Consider the following 13,716-nt stretch of genomic DNA (forward strand, 5'->3'; position numbering starts at 1 on the left):
GCAGCAGCCTGAGGGAAAGTAGCTCAAGATGGCAGAAGGCAACCTGCCTAAGTTTGGAGCCTAGGCAGAAAACCAGCAGGTCTGGCTGAAGCACAGGGACCTATGTGTAGATTGAAGCAATGTGGTAGGCTGCCTAGGCTTTTCCAGAGATCCTGGCCCAAGTGCCATTTGCCACAACTTTTAAGACATTGGCTCAAATTTTTAAAGGGGGCACTTAAAGGAAGAATGATATGATCTGGACCCTTTGGGAGCATCACCTTGGCCTTGGCCTTCCTTCTTGAACTCAAGATAATACTTACCTCTCTGGCCATTCTTCCTTAGTTCCCTGCTAGGGTTCCTTCTCCTTAGCCTAGCCAGTAGACAACATTGTACCCCAGCACTGTCCCCCTCCACAAACCTCCTTGATGTCAACTTGTTCTTGGCCACCATTCTTAAATGACCAACTCTTAGTCACCCTGGCCTAGAGCATTCTCAGAAATCCCATCCTAACCTTCTACATGACGTATTAGGTAACTCCACCTGTTTCCTGGTGGTTACACCAAGCCCTAATGTGTCACGTTGAATCTACTTTCCCCTTTCCCCATCTCTAATGACACACACAGCCAGAGATTGGGCACTCATTACCTCCTCACCTCCTCTCCTCCTCACTTCTCTGACCAAGCCCAAAGCCCACCTCCCCTGTCTTTGCATCTGCCCCTATTCACCATCCTACCTCCTGAGCCAAGTTCACATCTCCACAGTGCTCAGCCCTCTTGCTTACCTTCCTCCCCCAAATCTACCCTCCACAGGGAGATTGGTGATCTATGCATAACCCTCCCTCTCCTGTGTCTTTGTCAATTTCATTCATATCCTTGAATTTCACTCAAGACCCTTCCTCATCTGATCCCTGTCCCTCCCAATCAGTATTATTTCCCTCCTCCTCCAACAGACCCTTCCCTTCCAGCCTGGTCACAGGACTGGCTCCCTGGAACCCCATCTGTTTTCTGGACCTCCCTGTCCTGTTCATGCTGGTTCCTCTTCCCCCATTTCTCCTGTGCCGTGTCAATTTCCTCTGCTTTGTGTTGGTGCAAAGCCCTCCCCAAATCTGCACTGAAACTTAAGGTATTTTGCGTCCCAGACCCAACACACCCCTCATGCCCGTGCTACTGGATCACAGAGAATTCCACCCCAACTAGTGTGCCTCCTGCAGGAGGACTGTTAAAAACAGTGGGCTCTCCCAGGCTTTAAGCCAGACCCATGACAGTGGCACCCTCAGTCAGTGCTCCCCCTACCAGGGAACTTGTCACCCTGTGGTGACAGCAGGAATTTCCCTTAGGGGAGGCTCAACACTGAGACTGGCATTTATTCCTTCGCATTAGTGCTTCTCTCGATTCCCAAAATGCTCTTACACCTGACCTTTCAAATGCCACAAACATAGCCAACTGCCTGTGAGACATTTTGACATAAGCACGCCATTATAAACTCAAATATAAATATTTTATCTTCAAAAAAATGCAATTCAGCGTGTCAAAAATGAAACCCAATACTGGCTTCTTCCCTCCCAGCCCCCCTACCACCACCAGGTTACCTTTTGTGATGTGGCACTTTCCAACCTTGTCTTTCCATTTTTAAGATTTGTCCTCTAGATCAAAGGCTATAAAAAGTCAGATAGGAAACGGTCTAGATTTGGGGGGCCTCATACAGTCTCCATTACAGCTACTTGGCTCTGCCACTGTGTAACAGGAAAGCAGCCAAAAGCCAAAAGCAAACAAAACATGGTTATGTGCCAATAAAACTACATTCACCAAAACTTGAATTTGTGTAATTTTCACATATCATGAAATAAAGATATAAACATTTTTCTCAGCTTGAACCATATAAAAACAGGCAGTAGGCCTCATATGGCCCACAGGTCATTCTTGGCTAACCCCCTCCTTTCCCTGTACCCCTTTAGATTATAAATAAACTCCTTGAGGAAGAACCTGTTTTAACCTTTGTACCTCCCAGTGACTAGAGAAGTACAGCTAGGTGCTTGGTGCAGTCTGTTCAGATAAATATTAATAGAAGAATCATGACATTTATCATAGAACATGTCTTCTTTTGGTATTAGGGATTGAAATCTGAGGCACTCTACCAGTGGGACTATATCCCAGCCCTTTACATTTATTATCTTGAGATAGTATAAGTTGCTCAGGGCCTTACTAAATTGCTGAGACCGACCTCAAACTTGTGATCCTCTTGCCTCAGCCTCCTGAGTCACTGGGTTATAGGTGTGAACCACCACACACAGCAATCATGTATGTCTTTAGGGCTACTATTCATATTCAAAGACAAAAGGGAACCTTGGGCTGATCTGAAAGTTATCTCCTCCTATAGTGGAAATACCACATGAATCTTCCTCTTATCTGCATGTTCATAAAGGAAACATTTTACCATTACCAGCCATAAATTTTCATTTATCACCAATGACATGTTGAAGGTTTTCATGTTCCTGACTATACATTGGAAGAACAATATTTGTGTCACAAACCCCCAGCCACTCAGATAGCTGGTCAATTTTGCCAGAATAGCAAGGTTCGCACTCACCATTCCACTGATGCATCGGCCACAGGCGGTGGTTTTAAACTCCCCGTGTAGTTCTTTCACTGCACTGGTGGTGTAAAAGCCTTCTGCCAACAGAATGATGCCGTACAAGAAGAAAAAGGATGCAATTCCATAGATGACATACTGCATCAGTTGTATCCTAGGAAAAGAAGATATCTTGAAACATTCAGTTCACTGTCAACTAGAAATTTTGTTTCTTGATTCTGAAGAGAGGATATGAGGTGAAGTTGCCTCCTTTGGCCCTAGCAGCCTCGTTGGGCATCCTGGGCAGGCACTTCCACCCACCCTCATCAACCTGGGCCTGCCTTCCAAATGGGCTTATGGGTGAGGCATGGGAGAAATTTCGTTTGGTCAGGAGCAGGGCCCACTCAGAATCTGACTACTTTCCAAGTCCCATGCTGTGATTGATTAATTTTGAACTTAACCATAGGCATTGAAGAGTTAAGTTACTTACCTGAGGATACACATGACAGGGCTGGCATTTGAACCCAGGCTCAATGGACAGCATGTTCCTTCCACCATCTCAAAATGCTTCCTACCCAGACCTGGTTACTCATAAAACTCGGCACTCGAGGCCTCTTTTTATTCTTTTTTTTTTTTTTTTTTTTTTTTAATATTTTTTAGTTGTCAATGGACCTTTATTTATTTATTTATATGTGGTGCTGAGAATCAAACTCAGTGCCTCACACATGCTAGGCAAGCACCCTACCACTGAGCCACAACCCCAGCCCTCAAGGTCTCTATAAGGAGGAACTTGGGCAGGTTTTTTTTTGTTTTTTTTTTTTACTGAAATACTTAGTATACGAGTGATAGTACGTCAAGTAGACTTAAGTTACAGAAAGTTAATTCACTACTAAGCTTGTTCTGTGAAAATTGAGAGACTGGAATGACAGTTCCTCAGCTTTGGCCACCATTGTAATCCCCAAGGAGCTTTAGAAAATTTAGATTTAGATCACATCCCTAGAGATGATGACTTGATTGGTCTGTTGAGGCATTGGGCATTTTTTAAAGCTCAGAAGTTTGAGAATCATGGATTGAGATCACTGGCAAATTAAATCAATATACCTTTCCCAGGTTTGGTCTGGGCAAATATTTCTTCTCTGCACTATAGTATACAATGAGCCCCTTGTCCTGTTTGATCCCTCCTTATGACCCACCCCACTTCTGCTCATTTCTTTGGAGGACATTCATCAACAGATAATTCCCTAAGAACTCTTCCAACATGGTTTCTTTATTCTACAAAAATTTAGCCGTCCCTTTTTTCATTCTGCTGGAGAGGTTTCTTACAAGACAAACACTGAAACTTTGGAATTAAAGGAAAGAAAACAAAAATGCTAAATGAATGGGAAAGGCAGAATGTATTTCAAGGTAACATGTATATTGCTGCTGAGCTTGACAGTTATGAGATTCTATGCTTGGGAGTTATTAAGACTCCACTGAAAATTATTCCAGAACAGGAAGGCAGAGATTTGGGGCTAAATCCTTGGCATATCTCCTTTTCTGCATTGGAGGATGCCCTGGGATTTATTCTTATATCAGAATAATTAACATTAAAATTTACTCCTGTGGACTTGGAGTTGGGGCTAGTCCTCAGTGGAGCTCCTATCATTCCAAAGATGGCAGTCATCTATGACAAAACCATATGGTATCTGTTATCTAGGAACAATGTCAACTCTCTGATAAGATGATCAGCAGCACTGACCTGTCACTTTGTTACAGTGCCCTATATTTATTGCTATGTAGAATTCCCTAGGTGCTTACCTTGCTGTTTCTAGGTGAGATCCCACCCTGGGGCCCATATGCCCCCCTTCCATGGACTTTATTCTATCTGCCTATAGTAAGCTTGAATTTAAAAAGCATCAGTTTTCTTTCAGAAGAGTATGTGGTATCTCCAGAAAACATGTTGAGGTAGTTACATCTCACATACATTTTGCAAGGGAAGCAGACACTTACACTTCACTCAGTAAGGCATGGTCACTGGTGTTGGTGGAGAAGTGTTGCTCCAGAATGGCCACCGTGCCAGCCAGAGCCACATGGCCGCAGCCGCAGAACAAGGCGACTCCAGAGAAGCACAGGATGGTAGCCACCAGGGAGGCATAGGGGACTCCTCCCAGACACTTGATGCAGCATTCGAAGCAGCCTGGACCCAAAGGAGAGAAAGGCAGCTGTGATAGGCAGGGACACCTCTGGTCTTCCAGACCACCACCGATTAGATTAGCACACAAGTTTCTACTCTTCCATCTCCCTCAGGCTCTACGGCTAACATCTCAACATCCCAAGGACCATAGAAGAGGTTCCCATGGTCTCACATTCTCTGGGTGAAGACCCCAAGGCTCCAAGTGGAAACAGAACTTGATTTGTTCAGAGTCTAGAAGGGTAGTGAGTGGCAGAGCAGGTAGCTGATCAACAATCACAATTCTGGAGATTTCTGACTCACTGGGGTTGGAAGGACCCTGCCCAAGTGGCAATGAGGAGCACTTATTCCACTAACAAAACCAAGGAGAACAGCAGTGAAGTCACAGCTCTGGGGAAAAAGTGATAGTTTTTTTTTCAAAACTGCCTTTTGGGGTTTCAGGTACACAGATTGCTGTAATAGCCAATGGCCTTCCCCAAGCCCTTGACCCCTTGGGAAGCTGGAAGAAGCCCATACAGAAATTATATTGTCACTAGGTTTGGAATAATATCAACAGGATTATTTTGAGAAAGTCATAGGTATTTGGATACCTAGTCCACTGAAGTAGAAAGTCACCAAGATCCACTCAAAGGGGTCAAATTTCATTCAAGTTGGAATCAGAAATTACCCCAACTTTTAAAAAAAAGTGCTCCCCACCCCAGCTCGCACAAGCAACTCATTCACAATCCTCCCCCTCCCCCAGCTTCCATCTGCCCCTTCCTTGACACACATTCAGAGTCAAAACCCAGAACTGGTGGGTGATAGTACTTGAAGGGGGAAAAGGAACAGAAGGAGGGGGAGGAAAAAAAAAAAAAAAAGACAAAATGAGCATCCATGAAGTGAAATGAATGAGATAGAGCCAAACTTCACTCTTAATATGGAGAAGATGAGACTCTTGCTCAAGATGTCCATAAAGGCCTCTCTGATAGGCAGAAAGGTAACATTTTCAGTTTGGAGACATTTATGTTTCGATACAGCAGTGTTGGCCTCCCGATAATGTCAGGATCTCTCCTGATGGCCCATCCCTATTTATATTAGCCAAACCCTTAAGTAAATGGCTTGTGGGGGAAATGGAACTTTAAGCACATTATTATGTTTAAGAGCAATCAAGCAATTTCATTACTCAGGACAAGCCAGTTAAATTTTCTTCCCCCAAATGGTCTTCATAGTATCCAGGAAATGAAAACCCTGTGCGTGCAACACACCAGAGATGAACTTTTCTGTGTAGATAAGCATCCCATCTGAAACTAGTATCTGCTGAAACTCAACATAGAAAGTGACTATAGACCTTTCTCTTTAGTTCATTGGGGGGTGGGGGTGGGGAGTCAGGACATCATAAGAATTTTGTGTTTCCTTCTATTTCAAAAGATGATCAGCAGTTTTCAAGACCAATCTCTCTATAGACTGATGAAACCTTGTTAAAGTGGGGAGCAGAACACAGTATGGTTCAGGTTCACTAGCAAGTCAGTACCTTAAAGAGTTTTATACATTTCAGATTTGTGAACAGTATAGGAGCTTCCTATAGGATTCATATAGGATTGTCATATGACTTTCTGGGATCTGGGGTGAGAAGAATGCAACTAAAGTCCAAATTCTTTCCATGCTTCAAAACCAAGAAAAACCAACATCCTTAGCCTTGATGTACCCCATTACGTAAAGAGAAAAAATCCCTATGTGTGTCATCATTCACACTCTCCCCCCATTCTCAGTCTCTGTGATAATAAGAACAAGATGAATGCCTGCCTGCTGGCTAACCCAGTTGTATCTGGTCCTTCTTGGACAGAGATATGTGGCCTTGGGATGATACTGTTCAATAAGGTAGCCACTTGCACATGACTATTTTAAATTAAATAAAATGAAATATTCAGGTCCTTGGTTGCACTAGCCATGTTTCATGTGTACAGTAGCCACTTATGCTAGTGGCTCCCATGACGGACAATGCACATACAAAACAATTGTTTCATCATCACAGAATGCTGCTTTAAAAGATACATTTTAGAGCCGGGCACGGTGGAGCACGCCTGTAATCCCAGTGGCTTGGGAGGCTGAGGCAGGAGGTTCTCAAGTTCAAAGCCAGTCTCAGCAACAGCGAGCAACTCAGTGAGATCCTGTCTCTCTATAAAATACAAAATAGGGCTGGGGATGTGGCTCAGTGGTTGAGTACCCCTGAGTTCAATCCTCAGTACCAAAAAAAAAAAAAAAAAAAAAAAGACACATTTTGATTTGGCATATATTCGATTTTCTATAACATAAATTGGATCATAACCAGGTTTTACTTTGGATTTCATTACTTGAGTACTTTTGAAGACCTACTGGGTGGGTGCCAAACGCTGCTTAGCACCAAGGGATACACATCTGAAATAAGATGTCTTTGCCTTCAAGATCAATCTAATGCGGTCAGCAGACAAGGAACAAATTCATAGTATACAGCATGATGACGACCAGGATACAGACCACTGGAGAATCAGGGGAGGAGAGGACCAGGATACAGACCACTGGAGAGTCAGGGGAGGAGAGAAAACAACAGAAGCAAATAACTCTCACTAGAGGAGGAAGGAGGAAAGGCTTTCTATTGAAAGAAATATATGCAAAATACTTAAATGACTAATGTGACAACGACATATTACCTGACAAACGTCCATTAATTTCTGGATATTTTTGTTGTATATATATTTTTAATAAACCCACATCCTTTCCCATCATGCAGTTAGGGTTAGGTGTACCGGTATAGCACATTCGCCCTTTAACAACAGAACTCATCCTTCCATATCCACAGTTGCCACTTCAAAAGGCTCTCTCATCCAAAGGGTTAGAATGTTCTGCTTTGTTCAAAGGAAACATCACAGCTGCTCCCAGGTTCAAAAAGATGAGTGGGGTTAGAAGAACACTGCTGTCCAGTCCCAAATTCAACAGTAGATCAAGGCTTAAGTTTCCCTGCAATTTATATCTCCCAGGGACTCCATATACCCCGTGCTGTGGATCTAGTTTGGTAACAGCAGGGGAATTCAGGGATTCAAGAAGTTGGGGAACCACTTTAATGAATCACACTATCTCAGCAGATGCCAACTTCCTTATGTTTTCAAAGACGATTTCATTTGTGGCTAGAGGAACCCTTACCTCTACAAAACTGAAATCACCATATTGGTCATCTTTAATCCACATGCATAGATAAAACTCTTACAGACCCTGCCAGCTAGTGTGTCTAGAAGCTGGTAGCACACAGTATGGGAAAACTTGATAGGAAATAACACTGCTGGGGAATATTGTGGAGAAAATGGAACTATAAATGTATTATGATGTTTAACAGCAATTAAGAACTTGGTGTAGAATAAACTCTACAAGAGCTTGTTCTAGGTTGGTGGGCCAGATCAAAAATTATCTGGGTGACAGGGTTGTAGCTCAGCGGTAGAGCGCACGCCTAGCGCATGAGAGGCCTTGGGTTCGATCCTCAGCACCACAGAAAAATAAATAAAGGTATTGTGTCCAACTACAACTAAAAATAAATATTAAAAAAAATTATCTGGGTGGTGGATATCCAACCACTGATAAATGGATTGCTCCCCACTGCATCTTCTGTGCCAGTCTAGATGCCACCTGAATCAACAGTGGGCAAGATATCACCAAACACTGGGCATGGTACACACTCATCCCAAAACTGCCTCAAAAAGTCAGTAAGAAAAAGCAAAATATTTTCTTAGACTGGATTCAACAATATTAGGACCTTCACATTCAACAGCATTTAACTTGAAATATAAGTAGGTATGTGTACAGCAGAGATAGTGGCTGCAAGGGTTCCCTCTACTGTCATGTGGGGCCACATGCTTGGCCTAATGCTCTGCTACAGCCACCTTGAAATTCTTAATTTTTTGAACAAGAGCATATGAATATTATACCAGGTCTGCAAACTATGTAGCCAGTTTTATATTATGTGGAAGGGGATGAAAGGGTTTTTTTTTTTTTAAATCATTTTATTTATTTATTTATTTGTATGTAGTGCTGAGGATCGAACTCAGTGCCTCAGATGTGCTAGACAAGTGCTCTACCACTGAGCTACAGCCCCAGCCCTAAAGGAGTTCTTTTACCTTTTATGTCCACAGTAATGTTTTATTTCATAGAAACCCAGCCAGGAAAGGCAGACATAACCTCACTTACTATGTCATCCCAACCACAGTGACCATCAAACTCTGTATCAAGGGACAAGCCATGATTAATGCAATATCACCACAGGAGAATTAATGACTTCCCCCTTACTATGAAAGGGAGTAACAATGACCCACCACAGTATCCATCACCGTCAATGCTTGAATTTTTCTAAAACCAGGGGTCAGCAAACTATGATCTGCTTGCATAAATAAAATTTTATTGGAATACAGCCGCACTTACTCATTTATAAATCACCTGGCTGTTTTTGTCCATAGTTGTGACAGTTCACATGCTTGCAAAGCCTGACACATCTGCTATGTAACTCTTTCTAGAAAAGGTTTGCAGCCCATATCTAAAAGCACTGGTTGGTGTTCAAAGTATGATCACTGGTCAAAAAGAGATGCCAGTGGATTGCTTATCAATTGAAAGTGCTTTCCTGAGGCCAGCAGCATGAGCTTGTGAGAAATGGAAGGTTGTGAGAAACACAGAATCTTGAGCCAACCCCGACCAACTGAGTTTAGCATCTATACTATAAACACTTCCCTCTAGGATCCATGTGCACAGGAACATTGGAGAAGCCCTTTGCTAGTTAGCAGTGCCATCTTCCCACCTCAGGTGTATATCCTGAGTCCCTCTGCAGTGTCTGCTTTCACATTCAATGGTGTTTGGTGTTTTCTCCCTAAGAAAATGGTAGCCTGCTGGGTTTGGCCACAATACTCTAGTCACTTGCAAATCAAATGACAAATTCCAGGGACTGCAAGGAACAAAACCCAAAAGTTCCAAGTTGTTTTCGGCTGTCTTGAAAAAAGAGTGCAATTATAGTGCTTTTTCAGAGCCAACAATACTGTTAACCTTGGGATTTCTCATATCCAAGATGCTTTAGTGTCATGGCATATGCAGGGGCTGAGAAAACAGGTACATAGTTACTTGAGAAAGCAGACACCCTGCATGGTACTGGGAGCACCTATGCAAATTAAGTGGACCTCTGATTCAGATTGTCTCTAGTGCAAGAAGTCATAGGCAAGCTGATGATTAAGTTTGGGGGTGTGTCCAGTATCAGCAAAGCATCATACTATTAGAAGTTGATATTAGCCAAGAAAGATCAGCGCTTTTCTTGGATATTCTTACAAACCCACAGACAGAATCTTCCCAAGCTTCAAACCAGCAATGGCAGCGTTGGTTAACATGAACCAGAAGAGGCAAGGAAACTTTTTTTTCTCTAGATAACTGTTGATACCACCAGTTATCTGTGACAAGTCCTGCTTCCTCGCATGTTGAAGTTTGAAGTTTCGGAAGCATGCCGAGGCAAGCATATAAAGCAGGGTTTATTTAAAAAAGAGAAACAGGGGCTGGGATTGTGGCTCAGCGGTAGAAGACTCGCCTAGCATGGGCGGGACCAGGCGGGACCGGGTTTGGTCCTCAGCACCACATAAAAATAATAAGGCATTGTGTTGTGTCCATCTACACCTAAAAAATATATAATTTTTTAAAAAATAAAAATAAATAAATAAATAAATAGGAGTAACAGACTTTTCCTGAGAGGGAGAAGAGGGCCATAGCTGGTATCCTGGTATCCCAAGAAGCGGGGTGTTCTGCCTTTTTATGTCTTAGGTTTCCTTTGTTCTCCTGTCCTCTTCCCCTTTCTCCTCCCTGCTTAGTGACTAGGCCCAGGAATGGCCAAAAGGTGGGAAGCAGGTGGGCTGAAGGGGGAAGGGCAGGAGGGAGCCCCCCCCCCCCCAAGGACACATTAACAACTTTATAGCTCCCTGCAGGGAGGGGCAATACCGGGGACAGGTTACCTTAGCAACAGGTTGGAGCAGGGTGGAGGAAGGGCTCTGAAGGCATTTCAATCCCTCAGGGGGCAGTCTCCAGTTTCCTGGACTCATTCAAATTGGCCACCTGGATCTGACCTGACTCGATTTACTTATCTGTATTGGCTGCCTGTCTAACTCTAGCTTCACTGTGACCCACTAGTTAAAAAAAAAAAAAAAAAAAAAAAAAAAAATCAACGCCAGGCTTTCTAGTACATTTTACGAGTAATTTTCAAGACCTCTCACCAAACCACAAAACCTCTGTTTAGCTTTAAGCCTTCATCTAGCTAGTCTCTAGCTAAACAGAGTTTTAGGTTTTGATTCACACAAAAGTTCCAGTGTGCATTAGCCTAAGACAGTTTAAATATAAACCACATAGTAGGGAGAAAAAAACACACATCACTGCCTCTCTCAATAGCCATTTTGTCTCCTGCATCCCTAGAACCTTTTGTGCAGAACAACAGAATAAGATACCTTTTGTCCTCCGGCTTGTGGATGGCCGTTGCCATGGCCCTGAGTTCATAATGGCCAAGTGATTTGCCCAAGTTGTCCGTGATCTTGGCTGTAGATTTAATGCTGGCGCGGGAGGGGGGGGGTCAGTGGGAACAGGGCTCAGATTCTTCCCCAGGAAATGAATGTCTGTCTCTCTCCTCCCTCTCTCTCTTCCCCCTTCATCCCCCCCCCCACCATACACACACCCACACTCCTCTACAGAGGCCTTCTTTGCTACTTTATTGATTCCTGATGAGCACAAAATTGGAAAGAAAAAAAAAAAAGGAGGAACCAAGCGTTGCAACTTTCAAACACCTAGTAACAGCTATTTGAAACAACAGGGAAATAGAGGTGTAACAGGGAAATGGAGGTGGACAGAATCCTACTTAAGAGAAGCAGAAGTGAATGTCAGTGGACCCAAGCCTTCCTAACTCTGAGAAGGCTAAGGAACATTCTCAACAGGGGATGATTGTGCCCCTTGGGACATCTGGCATTGCCTGGAGATATTTTGGATAGTCACAGCTGTGGGAAGGGGTGCTATTGGCATCTAGTCAGAGGAGGCCAGGGATGATGCGCAATATCCCACGCTGCATAGGACAGCCCCTCTCAACAAAGATTTATCCAGCCCTGAATGTCTACAGTGCCAAAGTGAAAAGCCGGAGACAGCAGAAACAAAACGCCTACACATATTCAGACCAGTGGGTCTCAATCATGGGCAATCCTCTCCAAAGGATGCTACCGACATGTGGGATGCTGTTAAATATCATAGGACAACCCCGCTCCCAAACAATGATTGGACACTACCGGGATTTTGATCCAGAGTGAAAAACCCTGCTCTGAGGTTACAATGCACCATCCTCGTCACCGCCCTTTGATAACACTACCAAACTCTAAAATGTAAAAAGAAATGCATAAAATAAAATTTACTTTGAGAAAATTATAGAAATAGACATTGTCAAATTTTCCTACACATTGAGTCATCTGGAGAACATTTGAAAATCCTAATGCCCAGGCTTCACTGCACAGCAATAAATCAGAATTCCTAGAGGTGGGACTTCAGGAATTAGAAGGTTATGTTTGACTTTTCAAGTTCCTTTAGTGATTTCAGTGAGCACCCAAGCTGACAAACAAGTGATACAGAGCAAGGGTTAGCAAACTGTAGCCTACAGGCCAAATCTGGCTCTCCAATACAGCCTGTGAACTAAGAATGATTTTTACATTTCTAAGTAGTTAAAAAAGAAAAGAGGGCCGGGGTTGTGGCTCAGTGGTAAAGCGCTTGCCTTGCATTCATGGGGCACTGGGTTCAATCCTCAGCACCACATAAATAAAGGTATTGGGAAAAAGAAAAGAAAAGAAAAAAGCTCAAATAGTTTGTGACACATTGAAAGTATATGAAATTCAAATTTTGGTGTCCATAAATAAAGTTTTATTGGCACACAGCCACAATCGCTCACTTACATATGGTCTGCTCTCAAGCTACAGAGCCAGAGTTGAGTAGTTGCCACAGATACTTACCATCAGGCCCTTTGCAGGAAAAGTTTGCAGAGCCCATTAAACAGCAGTGGCTCTGAAACTTTAATTGCTCACATTAAAATGCAAAATTCTTTTCAAACAGATCTGGGAGAGGACTGAGCTCCTGCGTTTCATGCCAGCTCCCAGGTGATTCCATCCTGTGTACTGAAGGTCCACCAGCCCCACACTGAGCTAAGAGGGTAGAATGTGGGGTTCTAAAAGCATGGTCTGCATAGCCCTGGGAGATGTGGAGGCCGTTTCAGGAGGTCTGGGAGATCGAAATTCTTTTATGATGGTGCTAAGATGTTATTTACTTCACTGCATTGACATTTCCCCAACAAAACTGCTTACCCCTTAGCCAATATCAAGCAGTGGCTGCAAAATATACTTCTCACTAGCACATTCTTTTTTTTTTTTTTTTTGATCAGGAGGAGTACTGGCAATTTAACTCAGGGGTACTCAACCACTAAGCCACATCCCCAGCCTATTTTGTATTTTTATTTAGAGACAGGGTCTCACTGAGTTGCTAAGTACTTTGCCAATGCTGAGGCTGGCTTTGAACTCTCGATTCTCCTGTCTCAGGTTCCCCAGCTGCTGGGATCACCAGCTGCAGGTGTGCCCCATCACACCTGGCCCCACTAGCACATTCTTTACCCACCTTATACTCACAGGAAGAGAGATACAAAAGAACCAGTTTCCCTTGAAAAGGTTTTTTTTTCTTTGTAGAATACTGTCTTTTGTTGGAAGATGTCTGACAAGAAGGAGCCAGACATGGTAGCATACACAGGCCTGTAACCCCAGCAACTCAGGAGGCTGAGGCAGGAGGACCACAAGTTCAAGGCCAGTCTCAGCAATTTAGTGAGACTCTGTCTCAAAATAAAAAAATTTATGAAAGAGTAGAGGATGTAGCTCTGGTAGAATGCCCCAGTACAAAATCCCCAGTACAAAAAAAAAAAAAGACAAGCTATAGTTATTCAGACTTAGGAATTTGGCAGGAATTTC

At 43.2% G+C, this 13,716-nt stretch overlaps 1 protein-coding gene across 5 annotated transcripts in view; it reads right to left on the bottom strand.

Annotated features, from left to right (window-relative positions):
* The window catches only part of Gpm6b (glycoprotein M6B), a 162,867-nt gene that overhangs the window by 11,847 nt on the left and 137,304 nt on the right, over positions 1 to 13,716 (bottom strand). For all 5 annotated transcript variants that reach the window (XM_077106907.1, XM_077106906.1, XM_077106905.1 and 2 more), the window contains 2 exons: positions 4,537 to 4,723; positions 2,566 to 2,722 (listed from right to left, as the gene is read on the bottom strand). In XM_077106907.1, the coding sequence (XP_076963022.1) occupies positions 2,566 to 2,722; positions 4,537 to 4,723 (344 nt within the window). The remainder of the gene's footprint in view (positions 1 to 2,565; positions 2,723 to 4,536; positions 4,724 to 13,716) is intronic.

The sequence above is a fragment of the Callospermophilus lateralis genome, chromosome X, assembly GCF_048772815.1.
Source record: "Callospermophilus lateralis isolate mCalLat2 chromosome X, mCalLat2.hap1, whole genome shotgun sequence".
Lineage (NCBI taxonomy): Eukaryota > Metazoa > Chordata > Mammalia > Rodentia > Sciuridae > Callospermophilus > Callospermophilus lateralis.